This window comes from Schistocerca nitens, chromosome 3, assembly GCF_023898315.1.
Source record: "Schistocerca nitens isolate TAMUIC-IGC-003100 chromosome 3, iqSchNite1.1, whole genome shotgun sequence".
NCBI classification, from domain to species: Eukaryota; Metazoa; Arthropoda; class Insecta; order Orthoptera; family Acrididae; genus Schistocerca; species Schistocerca nitens.
In genome coordinates, this window is record NC_064616.1 from 727,339,086 (window position 1) to 727,363,323 (window position 24,238).

The window sequence follows — 24,238 nt, forward strand, 5'->3', positions numbered from 1 at the left end:
TCGTTAGGGTTCATGTCTGGAGAACATGCTGGCCACTCTAGTCGAGCGATGTCGTTATCCTAAAGGAAATCATTCACAAGATGTGCACGATGGGGGCGCAAATTGTCGTCCATGAAGACGAATGCCTCGTCAATATGCTGCCGATATGGTTGCACTATCGGTCGGAGGATGGCATTCACGTATCGTACAGCCGTTACGGCGCCTTCCATGACCGCAGCGGCGTATGTCGGCCCCACATAACGCCGCCCCAAAACATCAGGGAACCTCCACCTTGCTGCACTGGTTCAAATGGCTCTGAGCACTATGGGACTTAACTTCTGAGGTCATCAGTCCCCTAGAACTTAGAACTACTTAAACCTAACTAACCTAAGGACATCACAAACATCCATGCCCGAGGCAGGATTCGAACCTGCGACCGCAGCGCCGCGCGGTTCCAGACTGTAGCGCCTAGAACCGCTCGACCACTCCGGCCAGCTTGCTGCACTGGCTGGACAGTGTGTCTAAGGCATTCAGCCTGACCAGGTTGCCTCCAAACACGTCTCCGACGATTGTCTGGTTGAAGGCATATGTGACACTCATCAGTGAAGAGAAAGTGATGGCTATCCTGAGCGGTCCATACGCCCTGCATGGTGTCGTGGTTGGAAAAGATGGAACTCGCCATGGACGTCGGGAGTGAAGTTGCGCATCATGCAGCCTATTGCTCACAGTTTGAGTCGTGACATGACGTCCTGTGGCTGCACAAAAAGTATCATTCAACAGCCGGCCGGAGTGGCCGTGCGGTTCTAGACGCTGCAATCTGAAACCGAGCGACCGCTACGGTCGCAGGTTCGAATCCTGCCTCGGGCATGGATGTGTGTGCTGTCCTTAGGTTAGTTAGGTTTAATTAGTTCTAAGTTATAGGCGACTGATGACCTCAGAAGTTAAGTCGCATAGTGCTCAGAGCCATATCATTCAACATGGTGGGATTGCTGTCACTGTTCCTCCCAGCCATAATCCGTAGGAAGCGGTTATCAACTGCAGTAGTATCCCTTGGGCGGCCTGAGTGAGGCATGTCATCGACAGTTCCTGTCTCTCTGTATCTCCTCCAAGTCCTAACTACATCGCTTTGGTTCACTCCGAGACGCCTGGACACTTTCCTTGTTAAGAGTCCTTCCTGGCACAAAGTAACAATGCGGACGCTATCGAACTGCGGTATTGACGGTCTAGGCACGGTTGTACTACAGACAACACGAGCTGTGTACCTTCTTCCTGGTGGACTGACTGGAACTGATCTGTTGTCGGACCCCGTCCGTCTAATAGGCGCTGCTCATGCATGGTTGTTACCTCTTTGGGCCGATTTAGTGAGATCTCTGAACAGCCAAAGGTACTGTGTCTGTGATACAATATCCACAGTCAATGTCTATCTTCAGGAGTTCTGGGAACCGGGGTGATGCAAGGCTTTTATTGATGAGCGTATATTCCCGTACGGGTCAGACGTTGTACTTGAAAGTGGCTTGCCCGGTATCGGCACATAAATACGATATTGCAGTGGCTGTGTTATTCTGATTTCGATGCAAAGTTCCTTTGGACATGCATACACAGCCTGTCACTGGTTTACACTTCCTTGAAGTATGTAAAGAATAAGAAAAGCAGTTAGGACCTTAGCCTTGACTCATATAACGTGAATAACCCCAATATTTCCTAAACTGTTTTCTACAGATGACTGTATTTAAAATACAACCGTAGGAGAGGTCGTTAACGCACCCTAGAGTGCAGTGATACGTCCATTACGACGTAGTTGTTTAATGGGAGAATTTTTTTCCGCGTATTTGACTGGAAATTGTAGGAGAGTTGATATAAGGTTACTGATAGCTAGAGGCCTGCGTTACGCTGTAAACCCCATCACACTGTTTCGTGGATTTTACTATTATCGCAAGCATCAGTTACAACAAACAAATCCAGTACACATTTAAACAAGAAAATACACATGTATCACTATTTACACGGTAAATAACCCAGAGTTCACACGAATGTTAGAAGCCTTAGTCCAGTGGAGCGCCTCGGCACATGCAGACTCTTGATGCCACCAGGGAAACGTGTATTAGGCCACTCATTTACAATGTGGCTCACTGTCTGAATACCCCCACAGTCACACTTATTGTCAGAGCAAATGCCCTGCTTGCGCCTGTTGTATTTGTAAAAATCTTCTCCAGCCCCGTATCTGCTAAGCTGTACTCATATGTCCCTAGGACGATGAAGTCCTGGAACTTAACAGTTGCATTGTCAATAAGTTCGTCATTCCGGGCCTTCTTGGCTTGCTACTCACGTTTCCATTCACTGTCCCGTTTGAAACCACTGGAGAGCATTTGGCTCCTTATTCATATGCTGGTCTCCTGGATTTGCGGCGTTTTTAGGCAGTGAGAGTAAATCTTCGTAATGAGCAATTGTAGAGACCCGCCCTCCGACGAAGGTGAGTTAACATGTAGGTCTAGATCTGACAGTGCCATTAATGGTTCTCACAGCTGAATTCAGATGAACGTCAACTTTCTTCATATGAGCGCTGCGGAGCCAAACTGATGCAGGGTATACCAGTACAAGAAATGTTCAACAGAGAAATGTATCTGCTCCCACTGTGCTACCTCCCAGCTTCCTCACCAGGTTCATTCGTGTTGGTACATTTGTACCTTAAAACATTCACAGAATTTAGTGAGGTTGTTTGTCAGGTGTTCTTACATTCCTAAAGATCTTCAATATGATATGAAATTGCAAGGTCATCTGCATATTGAAACTGCCGGCAGGTCAAGTTCGGCATGTCTGCTGTGTAGAGACTAAATAACGTCGGGGCAAGAAGTCTTAAGGCAAACGATCACTGAGTACATGCCAGCTGCTCTTTCTCTCATCTTAGTGTACTTTAAACCGACAATTGCTCAACATGTTGTTTAAGAGATTGCCTAGAGTTTTACAGGGACCTATTCTCAGACATTTCAATACTAGGCCCTCACGCGACACCGCGTCATAAGATGTAGACAGGTCGACGAAAATTATCGCAACATTGAGTTTCTTTTGGTAAGCAGTTTCAGTGTCAGTAGTAAAGGAGAGCCTTACTTACAGCAGCTTCTACAAGGTCTGAACCCACCTTTTTCGGATGGTACCACGTAATTAATTTGGTCTTGTATTCAGTATAAGAACATTCTGTCCAAAGAGTTTTTAAGCACTGCCAAGCTGAGATATTGGGCGAAAGTGATCTGCAGCAGTTCCTTTTTTCCTCGGCTTTTTGATAGCAGTAATTTTAGCACTCTCAAGTGTTGCTGGAAATGTTCCTGTGCGGCAATTTCGCTAAAAAGGCAAACTAGCCACTTTCGCGTTGTAAGTCCACTATGCATAAAAATATGAGGGTAGAGCCAACAGGTATCTACAGCTTTTAAACATTTCGAGTGGCGAAAGGAAATTCAGTGGTAATAAACGGAAAATTCTGGGTTCTGTTGTAGAGATTTCTTGACTTCAGTAAGAGTGAGGCCATGTAACACGGCTGTTGGCTACCCGTGGGACTATTGGAGGCGGATGGATTACGCGCCGACATCGAATATCGATCACCCTATCACGCCAACCTCCCAGGTAACATGTAAGTCCCCCACAATACTCGCTGCTTGGCTGCTTCTTGGAACAACCAGAAATCAGTTATTGCGTCTTGGGCAAAGGTACGACCTAAATTCAAGTAGCTCGTTAACGTCGTCTTGTCACACATCGCTATATTTATGACATACAACCATTGTAGTTTAAGTAACATGTTTTACAAGTGATCTTATGGTCAAAACAGTCATAAGTGAGACAGATTTTCAATTTAATTACATTAATGTGATCCAGGAGGAAATAAAAGCTATGAATTGTGGCCTCACAATACTTCAAACAGCAAATACATGTGGAGTGCTATCTAAACTTACGAAATATTACAAATGCAGTTAACGATATGTACAAGCAAACAAGTGCCAGCAGATTCCCCAAAATTTATCATTTAATTAAATGGCAGATAAATCCAAAGTCTCGAAATGACTCCGACATTAAATACACAAAAATGCAGTTCAGTGTCCCACAGCGTTATTTAGAAGTTCACTCGTATAAACGTAAAAATATTTTAACTACGCGAGGGTTAATGACCGTAACAGCACATACAATAAGTAATGCAACACATTTTTTTACTGAAAGCAGATTGGTTTTTGTTGTGTACATAGTTCCGCGTAGTCAGCGCGTACACAACTTTCCCACTAGAGCGCGCCCCGCTAAGCACAACAGCGCAGGCGCAGCGCTCGTCTGTCTCCGCACTACGAGATGGCGCTGCCATGGAGACGGACCAAATTCTGCTTCCGCCGATCAGCGTATTAATATGTAACGCAGCCAATGAGATTGCTGCTAACGTAGAACCTTTTCTCCTCATGAATCACACTCGCGCAGTGATACATGAACGCGCGAGGTATTATAACGAGTGTACAGACATCCGATTAGTCAGTCTGCATTTGTCTGTACCAGTCTATGGCAAGTTTCAGTCTGCGCCATATAGGATTACCATATTCCTGTACATAGCCATGAAGATAAATTATAGACACTTTTGTCAAGTATCAGAGATATATCTGAGAATAAGATTAACGTACCAATACCAAAGGAACCTCAGACTGTCAATTGTAAATAGCATCCAGAACCAAGTTAAGTTCGGGAGGACGACGGTTCAATCCCGCGTCCGGCCATCCTGATTTAGGTTTTCCGTGATTTCCCTAAATCACTCCAGGCAAATGCCGGGATGGTTCCTCTGAAAGGGCACGGCCGACTTCCTTCCCCATCCTTCCCTAATCCGATGAGACCGATGACCACGCTGTCTGGTCTCCTTCCCCAAAACCAACCAACCAACCAAGTTAAGTAATTTTTATGCTTGTTATTATTTTAATAAATGTGTGTGAAAATTAATCAAGTTCTGTTTAAAGTTGGTCACCGTCAGTCTTCTTTTCTAAGCGTGCAAGTGGCATTTCTATCGTCTGACCTAACGGCAGAAGATAAACACGCAACGATAAGACCACGAGACATATTGTTGACACTCAACTACTTCGTTAGAGCGTCAAGTCAAATAATCTGATGGTGTGTGTACTGAAGGTCTTACAGTACGCTCACCACAGTTTTAATCCGGATTCCAATACACAGTATTATTCCCCACTCTTTTGGCTACAGAACCCGATTTTTCCACATAATCTCCGTTCAATGCGACGGGCTTCGCCACCTTACTGGATGGGCCTGTAAGTCCGCAGCGTACCTCTGGTCGACATCGGAGCCAACGTCTTGCTGCATCAGTAACTTTCCCATCATCCACGCACTGCTTCCCATGGAGTGCATCTTTCTTTGGACCAAACAGATGGAAGGCGGAAAGTGCGTAGGCGGCGAGGAACCTAGCGTGCACACACCTTTCGAGTACCCCAACTGGTGGACGATTGTGTCAGCACTACGAACAGAGACGTCTGGTTGTACAGCGAGGTATTTGATTGTGATCCGCCGATCACCTCGCATGAGAGCGTCCGCACGTTCCAACATTGCAGGATTCACAGCTGAGTGTAGCCGGCTGGCACGCAAGAGATCGCACAGGTTTGCGCGATCTTGTTGCGATGATCACAGACGCCTCGCCCAACGACTCACTGTGATTTTGTTCACTGCCAAGTCTCCGTAAACATTCTGCAAGCGCCTATGAATATCTGTGATAATCAATGACAACTTTCTGCATGGAACGCACCTCCGTTACAGGTGCCACATTCAAGGTTATGAAACTATATGGAGTGAAGCGGGAATATTCCACGATTTCCCACAACCAATTCCGCATTTTTTAACCGAAATTGGCCGAGAAGAAGAATGTGTTACATTATTTATTGAACGTCCCTCGTATTTATAATCCCATATAGCTGCTCACAGGCGGTCACTCGCAAAATATTTACGTACCCGCTCACGGTCAAGTTCTATCACCCCCTTCCCGCTCAACCAGCACGCGTCGTAACTCGTGTGACATATTGCGACAGACCATTAGACCATTAGCGACCCCTCGCTCTCACTTGCAATACAACCGCATCGGCCAATGTGGATCGTAAGCGCCGAATGTTATGAAAATGGCCCACCATCCAAATTAAATTAGGCCAACGGCTAATATGTCGAGAGCAGCGCCTTTACTCGCTAAACATTTTCCGATCTCACAAATCGTTCTATGTTTACTAGATGATTAATAATACATAAAAATAAGCGTTTTCCATGGTTATGGTTGTCTCTAGCAGGTAGGGCACTAGACTCCGGCCATGGAGGTCCGGTGTTCAATCCTGGATATGTGCGAGAATGTTTCATCGTTCCAGTCCCTCCAGGACGACCCCAGGCCCACTCAGCAAGTTATCAAATGAACACCATGAATCTTTCGCCGGGCAGAAGGCTTCCGAGGCGATGGGTTCGCCACCCTCTCCCTCCTAGTGCCGTGGTGAACAGAGGCTGCACTCAACCAGCAGTTAGACTAATAGCTCAGCCACAGACTTAACATTTTTTTTACTTATTTTCCATACATGTGCTCATTGCCTTAAAGAACAGAAACATCATTAAATATAAAGAAAAATGGCCTGCTTATATTGGGTGTATTTTTGAGCTGTTTACAGTGGTGCTTTGGTTCAAATGGCTCTGAGCACTATGGCACTTAACATCTGTGGTCATCAGTCCCCTAGAACTTAGAACTACTTAAACCTAACTAACCTAAGGACATCACACACATCCATGCCCGAGGCAGGATTCGAACCTGCGACCGTAGCAGTCGCGCGGTTCCGGACTGAGCGCCTAGAACCGCTAGACCAGTGGTGCTTTCAGAGTTTATGTAGGTTGTATCATATTCGAATCACATGCGCCTTTATTATCGGTCGAAATGAATAATTGGTAGATTAACTATCAAATAAATCTTAAATATAAACATGTGATACATTGAGAGAAAGGGATTAATTAGTACTATTCAATGATTTACTCATACAACTAGAATGTGTAAAAGTTTCTAAGTTCTGGCGCTTTTACATAATTACACATAATATAATCTTCTGTAATGTTCATTGTGTTCCCAAAGTTCTCGGGTGTACTGCCGGATCCAATCGTCCAAGGTCCACAATATTTTGGGCAAATAACCGTTCCACCATCATCAGATGGTGCTGCGAAAACACCACATAACGCCAGTTTTCCGCCCTTTAGCCAAAATATGGGCTTTATTAGGGACAATGAAAGACGACCTGGGTCTCACAAAAAGCCGGGTAGACTCGATCCGTGGTCTCGCGCTTTCCCGAATCCCGGCAGCGGCGTGCCCACGTGCGCGGTTATCCGGGCAGATGTTGGATAGGGTGTCGTGGGCATTCCGAAGGTTAACTTTGCGGGCCGTGACTTCAAAGCGTTGTTTTCGGCCACAAATATTTAAGCCTTGCGTTTTCCGACCGTCAAAGGAAGCCACAACAGTTGCCGAGGCTTTCCGACCTTTGTAATACGAACGTTCCTTCGCATTTTATCGGGGTTTAGGACCGGCTATACACATAGTACATAGGCTTGTTTAAAGTTTTAGTTTTTTTTTACTTTTACCTTTTTATTTTTTCCTTTTTCCTTTTTTTTTACCCGAGCTACACACGGTGATCTAGTGTGTGCTGTAATAATCGTATGGCACCGAAACTTAGTAGATATGCTAATGCGTTAATGCCGAACCGATTTACGTTGGAAAACATGTTAGTTCAAATTGTGGCTATCAGGTGCAAATCTGGCGCTGTACACTGTTTGTATGCCGCTGTGGCATCCAAGTTGCCATTTGACAAGCCATTGAAACGGTTTTATGTGAACGGAAGCAATTACGAGGGTTGTCCAGAAAGTAAGTTCCGATCGGTCGCGAAATTGAAACCACTGGGAAAATCCGGTAAAACTTTGCACAGATGTGTTCGGCAGTGTCTCTGGTATGCCCGTCGATCGTGTCGCGTCGGTCTTTTCAGTTCTGAGTGAACAGTGAGCACGTAAAGATGCGCAGGGAATAGCGTCTCCCGCCAGGTATGAGGGCCCGATTAGAGATTTCGCCTGTGTCATGCAGCCCACATAACACAACTGTCGAGCAGTTCCTTCTTCATGCCAATTCTCGGCCGCACACTGCAGGGGCAATGAAGACGCTCCTGCAGCGTTTCCGATGAGAAGTGCTTGATCACCCACAATACAGTCCTTAATTGGCTCCCCCTGAGTCTCATCTCTGTTCACAAGAACCGCTGGCTATGAAGACAAAAATTTTCCACAGATAACGAGCTGCAGAGGAGTGCAGATAACTGGCCGAAAGCAGAGGCGGCTGCTTTCGTTGACGAGGATATTGGAAAGTTGATACAACACTACGACAAAACTCGAAGTTGGAGCGGCGACTATGTAGAGAAGTAGGTGGAAGGTGTACCTAAATGTTGCAAATAAAACGTTTCTCTTTTTCACTGTGGTTTCCATTTCGCGACAGATCGGAACTTACTTTCTGGACAACCCTCGTACAATGCTGCATTGAGAGAGTATCGACGACTGAAAGGTCTGAGGACAGGCACAATGTCATTAAATGGTTTAAAGAAGACCATAAGGAAATTCGAAAACATGGGTGAGCTTGGTGTGGCACCTGGAAGAGGAAGGCGTACTATCCCGGTGGAAGTTACAGACGAGGGTGCTGTTACTGTAACGGACCATGCAGCGCGTGCACCGGGTAACGCTAGAACTCCTGCAGCGTTACGAGAACTGTCCATCCCATGGTCAACAGCTTATTTTACACTAGTACCCCTAGAAAATCCAAACGGTGCAGCAACTGAAACCTCATCATCCGCAGTAATGTTCTGACCTTGTTCTTCGGTTTCTGGCACGGATCGAAGGTGATGACATGTGGCCGGGCAATATTCTACGGAGTGACGAGGCACATTTTACACTACAAAGTGTAGTGAATACACAAAACTGCCGAATTGCGGTACTGTTAAACCGCACGTTGTGTACGAACAGCCATTTCTGTTGCCGTATGTGACTGTGTGGTGTGGATTCACAATCATCTTTATTTTCAGACCGTTCTTCTTCGAAGAGAATACCCCAAGAGGTCCTGTCAGGCGTACCGTGAAGTCTGCATGTTATCGAGACCTCCTTGTACAGCATGTGATTCCTGCTATGAAAGAGCGCAACTCTGTGGTAACCACTGTTTTCGTGCAAGATAGGGCAACAGCTCATGTCGCTCGCCCACTGAAAGATCTGCTTAATGGAACCTTCCACGAACATGTAATCTGCATAGGTTTTCCAGATGCATGGCCTGCAAGATCACCTGATGTGAATTCATGTGACTTTGAGCTGGGAGGATATCTAAAAGAACGCGTTTACCATGGACACGTTTTATCTCTACCTGATCTGTAGGCCAGTATACAGGAACAAGTTGCTCAGATTCCAGCGGAACTGCCACGAGCAATTATTGATAACTTCATTTTCTGTCTAAGCGGCGGTTAGTAATAAAATAAACATTACGTTTTCTCATTTGTATGACAATTTCTGCCCACGTCCTGTTGCTAATCCATTACATATAGAAGCAGTTCTATACCTCTTTCTTGATTTCACAGTGGCAAATTTGCTCCTGGAGCCAAAATTGGAACTAATTCTTTTCCGAGCGTAAATCGGTTTCTCATTAACTCATCAAAATGTCTACCAAGTTTCGTTGCCATACGATAATTACAGCCCAGAATGGATCTCTATGAGTAGCTGCACTTTAATTACAAACACTCTGTACATTACTACGGCAAATGATTAAACTTCTTATTTTATGGATTTTAATGTCTCACAAATATTTTTTTAAGAAAGCCCGAGATTTGAAACATCATCTTCAATCACTCGACTCGTAATATCTTCTTAAAATATCCTTCAAACTTTTGTCAAGCACATTGTACTTTTTTTTTTTTTTTTTTTTTTTTTGAGAGGCAGGTCAGTTGAGCCTTGTTTTTAATTTCAGATATAGCATTTACTGCTTCCTCCTTTACCTTATATGTCAGAAAGTTGCGTTCGGATGTTTTAGATTTATTGAGAACTTCAGTTTCCTACGGCAACCTTCGACAGCATTCGTGGTTCTGTGCAGCTTATTAAAAACAATCCACATTTTAATTAGTATCCTAGTATTTTCCATCCTTTGATTGGCCATATAGCCTGCGAATTTCATGACCCTCTTCTCCACTGGGCATTCCCTCCATCATTACCATCCACGCTTAATCAAAATTTTTTGGTGCACGGTACGCCACACATGCGGCAAAAGAGCCGGACATCTTCTCTATGCCTTTATTCCTTCATTAATCCCAGTTCTTGTAACTTCTTCCACAGATATTGGTTGAAGTGAAAATTTCTTTTATATGTGTTTTGAATTTTGTCTGGGAACAAAGCAAATAAAACAGGAAATACTTTTGTCTCTTCTTATGTGCTTCCAACGTCAATGAGTATGGTGTAGCTTTCTTTGAACTGTTTAGAATAACTGTTAAATGTACCGTCCACAGGAACAGTTCCAGTTTCACACAGGGTTTTCTCTGGTTGTGCACAATCGCACACCAGGATTATTTAGTCATTAACAGACCGATCATAAATTTTCACAAACCTGTCACCTTCAGTTAATTTCAAAATATCTTCGCTCAGCTGAATCTACAAACTAGCGCCAGTGTTCTGGATGGTCCCAAAATCTTCCCTTCTTACTTTACCGAATACAGTCTTGGAATTCTCATAATCTCGCATATTTTCAACGATATGTAAACTTTTATCTTTCAAATTTTAAAATTCATCTTTAAAAATTTGTAAAATAGGCACTGTCCCTTCTACATGGCCTCTTTTCCTGTAGTTACCCATTCTTTTCTTAATCTACACATCTGTTTCGTCAAGTGGGCAAGATTCTGCCATTTGCAGTTTTTAAACAGCCTCGACACTTACTCCGTTCGGAATTGACGCAAAACCAGTTCGTATATTCATCACATTTTCTGCACAACCGGTCGCGGTGACCGCCGCTGAGAGGACACGGTTTCCCTTTCGTTGTTGCAATTATTTCCAGTACTCACTGTGCGTATAATTCAAGTACGCCTACGATACTATACGTAAACGAAGGCTGTAGGAGAGGACGCTGTCTGACTGATGGTGAATACACACCCGCTGCTGGTGAACGACTGTAACAGGGCATTTATTAATGGCGCAGGAGTAGTGATAATTTGAACCTTGTCTCGTGGGTGGTGACACTTATTTAGACTGATTTAGAAGTGTATCAGGACAGAGGTTAATCCTGGTCCGTTAATAAAGTTTCCGATTAATCTGTGGAGCAAAACGTCTAGCAGTTTGTCTCGTGCGCCTACAAAGTTAACAATGTGGGGATTTTGTCTCGGCCGCGAATGGGACTTCGCTTCTAACCACGTACATTCCGAGACGGGCGAAAGGAACATGTCATTTGTTTCAGAGGCAATCAAGGCCAAACGAGAAGGGATGTATAGTGAGTTAACGCTCTTAACATCATCAGCATAATTTTTTGCATATATTGTCGGGTAATATGATGAAAGTGACAACGCAGACTAGGGCTTAGTCCGGATGACTACGGGGTTATTACAGACACAGTACACGCTCGTACTGGGCAAGGAAATCGGACGTTTCTTTCCCAAAGAAAAAAAAACCTGCATTTACCTTGGCGATGTAGGAAAACCATGCAAAACCTAATTGTAGATGTCCCCGCACTTTCGGAATGCGAGTCCAGTGTCTTAACGACTGCACCATTTCACACGGAGTGAATCTGGAGCATAGGCTGGCCTATAACGTGACAGCGATCGGCCCGCTGCCTCGAGCCTCATATTCAGCCCAAATTCCGTTTCTTCTTTTTCTTTCTACTGGCTTTATCCCGTGTCATCCTAGGGTCGGCATGTTAATCTGGATTTGGCTGTGTTAGTGGTAGAGGGTGGACGGATGCTCTTCTGTCGCCACTCGGTTCCTCCCCCCACTGTTTCTTCTCCGCAAATCGTTTTCCAGCTCTGTCATCAGTATTGCCTCGAATTTACCTTTCCTAAATGCTTTCATCATCCGAACACATTTCTGGCTAACATCACTAACTCTAGTGAACTATCCCTCGACCGAGGAACTAATGATGTCGCTGTTTAGCCCTTAACCCTCAATCAACTAATCTTTCACAGTGATCACTTAACATCTGACGCTGTTCACACCCATATGCACTACTGGCCATTAAAATTGCTACACCAAGAAGAAATGCAGATGATAAACGGGTATTCATTGGACAAATATTTATACTAGAACTGACGTGTGATTACATTTTCACACAATTTGGGTGCATAGATCCTGAGAGATCAGTACCCAGAACGACCACCCCTGGCCGTAATAACGGCCTTGATACGCCTGGCCATTGAGTCAAACAGAGCTTGGATGGAGTGTACAGGTACAGCTGCCCATGCAGCTTCAACACGATACCACAGTTCATCAAGAGTAGTGACTGGCGTATTGTGACGAGCCAGTTGCTCGGTCCCCATTAACCAGACGTTTTCAATTGGTGAGAGATCTGGAGAATGTGCTGGCCAGGGCAGCAGTCAAACGTTTTCTGTATCCAAAAAGGCCCGTACAGGACCTACAACATGCGGTCGTACATTATCCTGCTGAAATGTAGAGTTTCGCAGGGATCGAATGAAGGGTAGAGCCACGGGTCGTAACACATCTGAAATGTAACGTCCACTGTTCAAGGTGTCGTCAATGCGAACAAGAGGTGACCGAGATGTGTAACCAATGGCACCCCATACCATCACGCCAGGTGATACGCCAGTATGGCGATGACGAATACACGGTTCCAATGTACGTTCACTGCGATGTCGCCAAACACGGATGCGACCATCATGATGCTGTAACAGGAACCTGGATCCATACGAAAAAATGACGTTTTGCCATTCGTGCACCCAGGTTCGTCGTTGAGTACACCATCGCAGGCGCTCCTGTCTGTGACGCAGCGTCAAGGGTAACCGCAGCCATGGTCTCCGAGCTGATAGTCCATGCTGCTGCAAACGTCGAACTGTTCGTGCAGATGGTTGTTGTCTTGCAAACGTCCCCATCTGTTGACTCAGGGATCGAGACGTGGCTGCACGATGCGTTACAGCCATGCTGATAAGATGCCTGTCATCTCGACTGCTAGTGATACGAGGCTGTTGGGATCCAGCACGGCGTTCCGTATTACCCTCCTGAACCCACCGATTCCATATTCTGCTAACAGTCATTGGATCTCGACCAACGCGAGGAGCAATTTCGCGATACGATAAACCGCAATCGCGATAGGCTACAATCCGACCTTTGTCAAAGTCGGAAACGTGCTGGTACGCATTTCTCCTCCTTACACGAGGCATCACAACAACGTTTCAACTGCTGTTTGTGTATGAGAAATCGGTTGGAAACTTTCCTCATGTCAGCACGTTGTAGGTGTTGCCACCGGCGCCAACCTTGTGTGAATGCTCTGAAAAGCTAATCATTTCTTCCGGTCGGTAAAATTTCGCGTCTGTAGCACGCCATCTTCGTGGTGTAGCAATTTTAATGGCCAGTAGTGTAAACCCTACCAACCCTGGTAACAACACTAGAAACGCACAACACTAATAAACTCTGGTGTTAGTCCTACGTGTCACCGAGAATTGCAACTCCAATCATTTATATATCCACAGATGGTGTCTACTATCACGCTCAAAAGTATCTCAACGACCGGAACTGCTTTTCGTCTCGTTTGTAGGCAACCCAAATAATGCTCTTTTCTTGCAGGTCCTCAAATTTCTCTTCGGTACAGACGTTTAATTATAACAATTGGATACTACAATTTACAGTGCTGTGTATGACTCTCAATCAAGACACAAATATGTTATTAGAGATGATACAGTCATTAAAGCTTGTAAACCCAAATTTATTATAGTAAATGTCACTGCTTTGTAAACGATGGATATATGTCATGGCAATACCTATAGCCACTCTCCTCCAGGTTAGCTAAAAACTTAAGGGCAAAAGTAGAGTGCCAAATACACGTGAAGAATAGACACCTCACTCACGATATCACCATGGAATAAGTAGAAAAAGTAGAAAATTGGTAAGGGAATGAATAAATTAAACATTTCGTGTTCAAACCTAATTCATTGCTTCTGTAAGTATTTCTGTGTTGAAATCATCGCTACACGGCGAACAAACGTCAAATACGAGTCATTGAATATCTCTTAAACAATCGTTGTAGACACTACTTTGGTACCTCGAGGCCACGGTGGGCTATGTCCGCCAACCACAGCTATTGTCGCAGTTCATTACATTTACCATTAATTGGGCACTCTGACACAGATCACAGTTGTAAACCATAAAAACATCCTTCATCAAAGTCATTCGTTATTCTTGAATGTGGTGAATAATTCTCATCGAATCGATCCTACCTGAAACGAGAAAACTATTTTCTAACATGATTCCTTCAATACACTTCTCCCATACATCTTTTATTAAGTGAAAAAAGAACATAATGACTTTTTCCTGCATCACACTCCGTTTTCTGACGCTGAAACAACGATCCTGATAACCTTCAGTTCTTCAACATTCAATAAGTCACCGCACGATAAATTCCAGAACCGCAAAAAAAAAAGGCAACTTGCGTGACAACACGTCAAAAAACCATGATATGCTGCACGAGCAATGATCACGAGTTTGTAATGAAATGAATGCACTCCATATTATTTGGCATCTCGTTTCCATTGTACCACGTTTGCCACTAGACCACTAAAACATACAGCACCACAGCTGATCAATTGGAAAGTAATAGTCCCTGTAGAAATTTCCGCACGCTTATTCGTCCAAATGAGCATTATGTGATTTTATTTTAGTAATTACGAAATTAAGTCGAAAGTACATATTGAGTAACAGAGGCAGCTGGTGTAGGCGACGCGGACGAACAAGGAAATTAATGTTTCGAACAGTCTCTAGGAAGTCAGAATTCTCATCCAGTGTGGAGCGTCCTTTATGACAAAATCATTTATATTAGCAATATTTGTAGCTCGGCGGTACGTTGGAGTAATTCTAGCTTTGAATGCTTATGTCTGGGTTCGATTCACACTTCAGGCAACAACTGTGACAACCACGAAGAAACGCTCTTCACCTGTGGTATCTCCAGTTGAACAACTTGGGGTTACATCGTGATTCTAAATCCACATTACAAATGATGTCCCTCCGCTACCGACTGGAGGAGAGTAGGTAAACGTTCTGCCGTAACACCGGCGAAAGTTGCTTCAAGTTGATATTCTGTCACCTGTAAGCTTCCTTGTACTCGAAATTTCTTATTATTAATGAACCAATCGTCATATATGGTCACAGGGCATTTGTTTCTTATTGTGTTTGAACTTGAGATGTCTCCACGTAAAGATTCTAATCCTGGTCCGGAAAAAAAAAAAAGAAATCATGTCATTTCAAACTGTAGCACGCGCACGCTAAACTACAGATAATTATGATTTTGAACTCTCCCAGTCAGACACGGGACTTTTTGTTTTGTCGTTTCCAGTTCTGAGCAGTGCACATTTTTCTACTGGCGAAATAAGCCGAGATGTAACATTTATTAGTGGCTAGAAAACAACGGCGTTACGTGCCGAATTAGAATCCCGATAAGACAAAACTTTTTCGTCACGTCATTTCAGTTTTTCGCCTCACCTCTGGCGAAATAAATCAATATGTAACATCTGATAGTGCTTATTTAATAATCAGATTAGGTGCTGGGTTCAGATCCCCGTCCAACGCAAACTTTATACAATCTCTCCAAGTTTAAACATTCGCATACTTTGTTACTTTTGATTGAAACCATATCTAAGATCTTTCGTGGTTAGTTAAAAGGAACAGTAGTTGCTCGATAGGAGTTCTGAGTCCCGGTTTAGAACAAAAAGTTATGTACTTTAAAGCTGATACTTGTTTTCTGAAATGTAATTTATTAAAATAAATTCGAGTTTACATGTGTTTAAGAGCGTATCACCTCTCATAACGTGTTTCCTGAGACCTTAATTATCGTGATATTAACTTGCTTCTGAACTGATAGGTGTACAGAGAAGTGTTCTTTAGTGGTCTCTTGTTGTATCCATCTTGTATCGCAAAACGACTGTACCGAAAGAGAGATTAGAGGACCTGCAAAAAGTTACGTTATGTAGCTTGCTCAGAAATCAGGCAGAAAGCAGTTCTGGTCGTTCGAATACTTCTGTGCATGGTAGTACATTTACTAAATTACATTGGTGTCAGGCCATGTCTTCTGAATGCTTGAGTTCTTTTGTCAGGCAGCGTATATTCTGTATCACAACTCTGTTGCACCTGACATGCATTTCCGACAATCTTTAAAAAATGAAAGCACAGCTTGATCTTGGCCATAATGAGCGCAAAATCAATGGATACTTTAATCCGCCCAGTAGTTCATTTCGTGGCAGTATACCATTCAAATCAATAGTTCAGTGTCGTAAAAGATAAAAATATTACTAGTGGAAACCACGCAGTAAAATAATCTTGCTTTTGCGTAGGGAGAAGTGTTGTACATTGGCACGCTTTTCAGACTTTTGCCAGTAGCCAGTTCTGTAATACAATTTTAGCATACTTTCTTATTTCAGCTCTACATGAAAACAGTCACTGTTTGTGTACTGCAACGTTTTTCTGAAATTACAAAAATTACTCTGGATAGGTGAAGTTTTCCTAAATGTGAAAAAATTTTCCAACGTACAACATGTTCATGTACCTAGGAACAATTATTTTATTTAGATTTAAAAATGTTGTAATGGAGAAAATCTTGTCAGTAGTGCATTAAATAGTCTGTCACATCGGTACTTTATTGCAAACCAGGAATCACTAAGTGAAATCAAATTATGGAGAAACATTATCAGAATCCAGTTACAAGTGAAAAACATATTGAAATACACTGCGCAACACAATAATTGCCTCCCATTGTGCCACAGAATGGCCCAGAGGCTCCTGCAACCTTCCTCTGTAATGCAAAAGCATGGCGCCTTGCGACGTCACCCTCGGGCTCTGCGACGCTTTAAACAGCTAGGTGCCGACACATGCAGAGCCCAGACAGTCATGTGATGTGTAAAATGGGTTAATGTTACATTGGAACCAAATTTCACCACAATTCTGCGCAAAACCACAATGAACGCTTCACTCGATGGGAAGGTCGTCACACTCCGTCTTATCCACATTCACCCCTTCTTTTGACGCCTCTGCGATGTATATCAAAACCGCGACGCAGACATGGAAATCGCGCGGTTTTCTTGCGTGTGGCAGATGGAAACATTTCAGACCATTGCCACTCAGTATCGGAACGAAAAGGCTTGAGGAGCTGGCATCAAGGGCGTCAATGAAACCACACCATGCCTTTGGGCTTTGATTCCCACACATTTCATTTCAGGGCCGAAAACAACAGTCCGCAGTGCGATTAGCAATAGTACGGCGTTCTTTGACACTGCTGACACTCTTAGAACGATTCAATCCTCCTTTATGGATATTGCGAGCCTGCTCTGGTATACAGGGTGGAACCAATTGGAATCGTTCAAAACCAATCGTCGAAATTTGGACATTATTTGAAGCAGCATAAAGTTTTTATGCTTTTTCAGCCTTCTGTGGCGTGATTGGGTACAGAGACAGACGGTGATTGACTACTACGCGCCGGCCGTAGTGGCCGAGCGGTTGTAGGCGCTACAGTTTGGAGCCGCGAGACCGCTACGGTCGTAGGTTCGAATCCTGCCTCAGGTGAGTTTTAGCGTGGTGTTGTAGTCGGCGCCCGAGCGGTGGGACACAGCATCTCCGCTGTAGCAATGAAGTGGGGATTTTCCCGTACGAACATTTCACGAGTGTTCCGTGAATATCAGGAATCCGGTAAAACATCGATTTTCTGTCATCGCTGCGGCCGGAAAAAGATCCTGCAAGAACGGGACCTACGGCGACTGAAGAGAACCTTTCAACGTGACAGAAGTGCAACCCTTCCACAGATTGCTGCAGATTTCAATGCTGGGCCATCAACAAGTGTCAGCGTGCGAACCATTCAACGAAACATCATCGATATGGGCTTTCGGAGCCGAAAGCACACTCATGTGTCCTTGATGACTGCACGACACAAAGCTTTAAGACTCGCCTGAGCCCGTCAACACCGACATTGGACTGTCGATGACTGGAAACATGTTTCCCGGTCGGACGAGTCTCGTTTCAAATTGTATCGAGCGGATGGGCGTGTATGGGTATGGAGACAACCGCAATAATCCATGGACGATGCATATCAGCAAGAGACTGTTCAAGCTGGTGGTGGCTCTGTAATGGTATGGGGCGCGTGCAGTTGAAGTGATTTTGGACCCCTGATGCGTCTACATACGACTCTGACAGGTGGCGCGTACGTAAGCATCCTGTCTGATCACCTGTATCCATTCATGTCCATTGTGAATTCCGACAGACTTGGACAATTCCAGAAGGACAATGTGACACCCCACACGTCCAGAATTGCTACAGAGTGGCTCCAGGAACACTCTTCTGAATTTAAACACTTCCTCTGGCCACCAAACTCCCCAGACATGAACATTATTGAGCATACCTGGGATGCCTTGCAACGTGCTGTTCAAAAGAGATCTCCACCCCCTCGTACTCTTACGGATTTATGGATAGCCCTGCAGTGTTCATGGTGTTATTTCCCTCCAGCACTACTTCAAACATCAGTCAGGTCCATGCCACGTAGTGTTGCGGCACTTCTGCGTGCTAGTGAGTTCCCTACACGATATAGGTGGATTTATCAGTTTCTTTGGCTCTTCAGAGTATTTTCAAAGTGCTCAATAAAGGTGCTCAGGTGGGCATCGAGAGCGTTGCCGAACGGAGGGTCTGTGAGTGACCCTTTGCTGTTCTATTCACGCATGTGTGAAAGTCGCACACCTCCATGATCACGGCACAGGAGGGCACAAAACAGAAGTGTGAAAGGCATAAACACACTCTACGACTTCAGATAACGTTCAAATTTCGTCGAAAGGTTTTGGATGGTATTAGGGGTTCAACGCTGGATACCAGAGAAAATTTTGCGGTTCCTCTGCAGTCCAGAACATCGTCCAGTTGATCATTGCTCTACTAACTGCCGTTCCCCACCGAAAAATGTGTGGGAATCAATGGTCCAAGGGAAGGGGTGATTTTATTGCGCCCTTCGTGTCACCTACATCTACATACATAATCCGCAAGCCAGCGCATGTTTCGTGGAGGATACTGAGCGACAGTGTGTCTGAATCCTTCGGCCACACGTAAGAAAACAGCGCGATTTCAATGCTGGACGTTGCAGTTCTGACCTCCATCGCAGAGGAAGGCGTGAAATTTGCGTAAGAGGGGGTGTGACAACGTTCCCGTCGTGTGACACATTCACGGTGGTACTGGACAGATTTGTGGTGAAATTTGGTTCCAATGTGACATGTTTAACCCACCTTACACCTCACATCAACTTCTGGGGCCTGACCTTTTTTTTTTCACAATTGTTGGTACCTTGCTGTCTGAAACATCGTCGAGCCCGATATTGACGTCACAAGGCACCACGGTTTTCTACCATTACAGAGGAGGGTTGTACGTCTTCAACTTTTGTAGTCCTGTCTTCCTCAGTTGCATGTAGTATTACGGTATATTGATAATTTTTACTTATGTACCGTCTGACAGCAACTGAATAAAACACAGTTTTAGTGCCATACGCGTTTCGCCTTTATTTTCTGCAAGGCATCATCAGTGGCAGGTTGCGTGGATAATTTCTTACATATTACGCTCCTGTTGCATTTTTGGTGTTGTTCTTCTTCTTATGAATGCCAATTTGCGGTTTTTTTACCACATTCCACAGCACTATGAACTGCTGTTGTACGTATCTTTGAGCCTATTTTCAAACTTATCCAACAATTGCAGGGTTTCGAAGAAGTGACGCTTTAAACAGTGTTGCACAGTGTAGAAGCTGTTCGAAACTTATTAAACTTCCATTTTTCGCTGTTTGGAACTTAAGCTTCCATTTTCAAGATAAGCAAAATCGATAAAACATTAGCCCGCATCTCGTGGTCGTGCGGTAGCGTTCTCGCTTCCCACGCACGGGTTCCCGGGTTCGATTCCCGGCGGGGTCAGGGATTTTCTCTGCCTCGTGATGGCTGGGTGTTGTGTGCTGTCCTTAGGTTAGTTAGGTTTAAGTAGTTCTAAGTTCTAGGGGACTTATGACCACAGCAGTTGAGTCCCATAGTGCTCAGAGCCATTTTTGATAAAACATTAAAGAAAGTCAGTTCATTTGGAAATATCGCAAAGTAGATTATAGAAGACCTTCTTCCATTTAAAGGTACAAGTTGGTTTGCGACCGACGAAGTATGGCTTAACTGTCCACTCATTATATAACAGTTCTAAAAATTTATACAATGTTACTGAATATAAAATTATGTAACAGATGAATTAAAAGTGTCTTCCAAATAGCTTTAGAAAGGTATTTAGCAGAATGAGATTTTCACTCTGCAGCGAAGTATGCGCTGATATGAAACTTCCTGGCAGATTAAAACTGTGTGCCGGACTGAGACTCGAACTCGGGACCTTTGCCTTTCGCGGGCAAGTGCTCTACCACCGAGCTACCCAAACACGACTCACGCCCCGCCCTCACAGCTTCACTTCTGGCAGTATCTCGTCTCCTACCTTCCAAACTTTACAGAAGCTCTCCTGCGAACCCTGCAGAACTAGCACTCTTGTAAGAAAGATTATTGCGGAGACATGGCTTAGCCACTGCATGGGGGATGTTTCCAGAATGAGATTTTCACTCTACAGCGGAGTGTGAGCTGATATGAAACTTCCTGGTAGATTAAAACTGTGTCGGACCGATACTCGAACTCGGGACCTTTGCCTTTCGCGGACAAGTGCTCCACCAACTGAGCTACCCAAGGACGACTCACGCCCCGCCCTCACAGCTTTACTTCTGCCAGAGTCGTGCTTGGGTAGCTCAGTTGGTAGAGCACTTGCCCGCGAAAGACAAAGGTCCCGAGTTCGAGTCTCGGTCCGGCACACAGTTTTAATCTGCCAGGAAGTTACAGGTATATAGCATTTGAATGAGTCTCACGCAAAATGCTTACAACAGCAACACAAAACACCACTTCACGTCTAAAATAAATAAATAAATGCCAATGTGCTTATAGCGGCCTGCCGTGCGCATTCCCCCACGTGATCGTGTCACTAGATTAAGACACCGACCAGGAAACATCATACGTTGCGAGGTACATTATCCTCGAGATACATTCTCGCTACTTGTTAGACTTTGTAGACGTCGAGTTACATATGAAATATCAGATGTGTGTGCATTAAGTAGGAACAGTAGCACAGAGTAACGGTGGCTGTCGGTTGCAGGCAACCTGCTGAGCCCGAGCCCGGGCCCGCACGTGTACATGCGCTGGAGCACGAGCCGGCTCAACAGCGGCGGCACGTCTGCGAGCACGTCGCCGTGCGGGTCGCTGCGCTCGTCGTTCAACTACCGCCAGCCGTACCTGGGCTGGCGCTCGCAGGAGCGGCTGACGCAGCCGCGCACGCCCGCGGAGCGCCTCGCCGCCGGCCTGCTGCCAAAGCTCAACCCGCCTCGGCCGCCGCACCCGGACGCCGACGTGGACGCTGACGCCGAAGCCGACAAAGCCGCCGGCGATGAAAAGGTCTGCTCCGTAACATAACTCACTCACATTCTTTACTTGTGTCGTCTCAGTGTTCGTACGTAAGGGCTGATCTTTGACCAAATGTTTGACTGGAGAAGAAACGAGGCTCCGTAGAAATTATGCAATGCATTTTTGCCCGATTTTTCATGGCCGAAAGAATAGTCGGAAACGGACAAACGTGGTATCAAACTGACCATCGTGACGTCCAATCTTACAAAATAAGGTTTCTGTGGTGTGCGTACTGTAAGACCTTCGGTACACACACCATCAGATTATTTGACTTGTCGCTCTAGCGAAGTAGGCGAGTGTCAGCAATACATCTCGTGGTCTTATCGTGGCGTGCTTATCTTCTACCGTTAGGTCAGACGATAGAAATGCCACTTGCACGCTTAGAGTATCAAATTGACGGTTCTGGATGCTATTTACAATTGACAATCTGAAGTTCCTTTGGTCTTGGTACGTTAATCTTATTCTCACATATCTCTGATACATGAATAGTGTCTATACATATCTCTTCATGGCTACGTACAGGAATATGATAATCTTATTAGGCGCAGACTGAAACTTGACTATAGACTGGTACAGATAAATGCAGACTAATGCAGACTGGTACAGACTGACTAATCGGAGGTCTGTACACTCGTTATAATACCTCGAGCGTTCAGGTATCACTGCGCGAGTGTGATCCGCGAGGAGAAAAGGTTCTACGTTAGCAGCAATCTCATTGGCTGCGTTACATATTAATACCCGGATCGGTGGAAGCAGAATTTGGTCCGTCTCTAAGACAGCGTCATCTCGTAGTGCGGAGACGGACGAGCGCTGCGCCTGCGCTGTTGTGCTTAGCGGGGCGCACTCTACTGGGAAAGTTGTGTACGCGCTGACTGCGCGGAACTATGTACACAACAGTTTCATTGCTTAAAAGTAATCAGGTTATTTAAGAAAAAATTAGCGGGTTGAGGGAGACTTTTTATAAGAATTTTCATAGCCAAACGAAAAATAGGAAATGGGAAAATGATGTATCAAATTCAACAGCGTGAGGTCTAGTTTTGAAAGAATAAATGTAATTGTTCGAAAGTAATCAAGGTATTTAAGGAAAACTTGATTAGTGATTTGAGGGCAAACAGGTATATTACAGTCAGCTGCTGCTATATAAAAGGAGTGTCAAACAGTTCATCACTTGAAGGTCTAGCTATTTGCGTTTAAAATATTACATTGGTGTGATGTTTAACTATCAATAAAAAGTTTTGAAATTAAAAATTTAGAAAAAATATCGGTCAAATGTTTTCTGAAATGATTTGTCTAAAAGTAAGAAACTGATTAGTGAAACATTTGACGCGCCTTTGAATGATGCTCGACATCATGTACAGTAAATGAGATGCCGATTGATAATTTAAAGCTTAAAGCTTAATGTTCAACGCCGCCCGGGGTGGCCGAGCGGTTCCAGGCGCTACAGTCTTGAGCCGTGCGACTGCTACGGTCGCAGGTTCGAATCCTGCCTCAGGCATGGATGTGTGCGATGTCCTTAGGTTAGTTAGGTTTAAGTAGTTCTACGTTCTAGGGGACTGATGACTTCAGAAGTTAAGTCCCATAGTGCTCAGAGCCGTTTGAACCATTTTTTAATGTTCAACATAGACTCTTAGAACTTTAAAGAGGACTAGAGCATATTTACATATTTATTTATTTATTTATTTGGAAATTTGTGGTAAGGTCTTATGGGACCAAACTGCTGATGTCATCGGTCCCTGAGTCTACGCACTACTAATCTAACTTAAACGAACATACGCTAAGGACAACACACACGCACACATGCCCGAGGGAGGACTCGAACCTCCGACGGGGGAACCGCGGGCCGGAGTGGCCGTGCGGTTCTAGGCGCTACAGTCTGGAGCCGGGCGACCGCTACAGTCGCAGGTTCGAATCCTGCCTCGGGCATGGATGTGTGTGGTGTCCTTCGGTTAGTTAGGTTTAAGTAGGTCTAAGTTCTAGGCAACTGGTGACCTCAGAAGTTAAGACGCATAGTGCTCAGAGCCATTTGAACCATTTTTTGGGGAACCGCGCCGACCGTGACAAGACGCTTGAGAACGCGCGTCTATCCCGCGCAGGCAGAGCATATTTGTCTGGTAGATTTTGTAGACCGTGTAATCTCATTGCTGAACATGATTGCGAGCATCATTTAAAGCCGTGTCAACTGTTTCTCTAAGCGATATCGTTTCTTACTTTTAAACAAATCATTTTATAAAAATTGACAGTTTCTTTTGTGTTTTTTTATTACATACTGCATTTTCGGCTAATTTTCGCTTCAGTCTTGGAGTGACATTTTTCATATATTCGTATATTAGGCACTGAAATTTTTGGGCCTCTTCTGACTTTTCCTTGCGGAAGTACATATTTATTGATGTAAAATACGACGAAATATTGCATCATTACATACGCGTACTTTTAGTCATGATAACATAACTGAACAGTAGTGCTGCGAAATGTTTCATTTATTTATTGATCATAGTAAAATTAGGGCAGTCAGGCACTCTCCTACATATTTTACATTG

General features: G+C 44.5%; 1 protein-coding gene across 1 annotated transcript in view; it reads left to right on the forward strand.

Moving 5' to 3' along the window:
- The window catches only part of LOC126248701 (uncharacterized), a 729,031-nt gene that overhangs the window by 522,627 nt on the left and 182,166 nt on the right, over positions 1-24,238 (forward strand). The window contains exon 4 of the mRNA XM_049949985.1: positions 21,397-21,692. Within this exon, the coding sequence (XP_049805942.1) occupies positions 21,397-21,692 (296 nt within the window). The remainder of the gene's footprint in view (positions 1-21,396; positions 21,693-24,238) is intronic.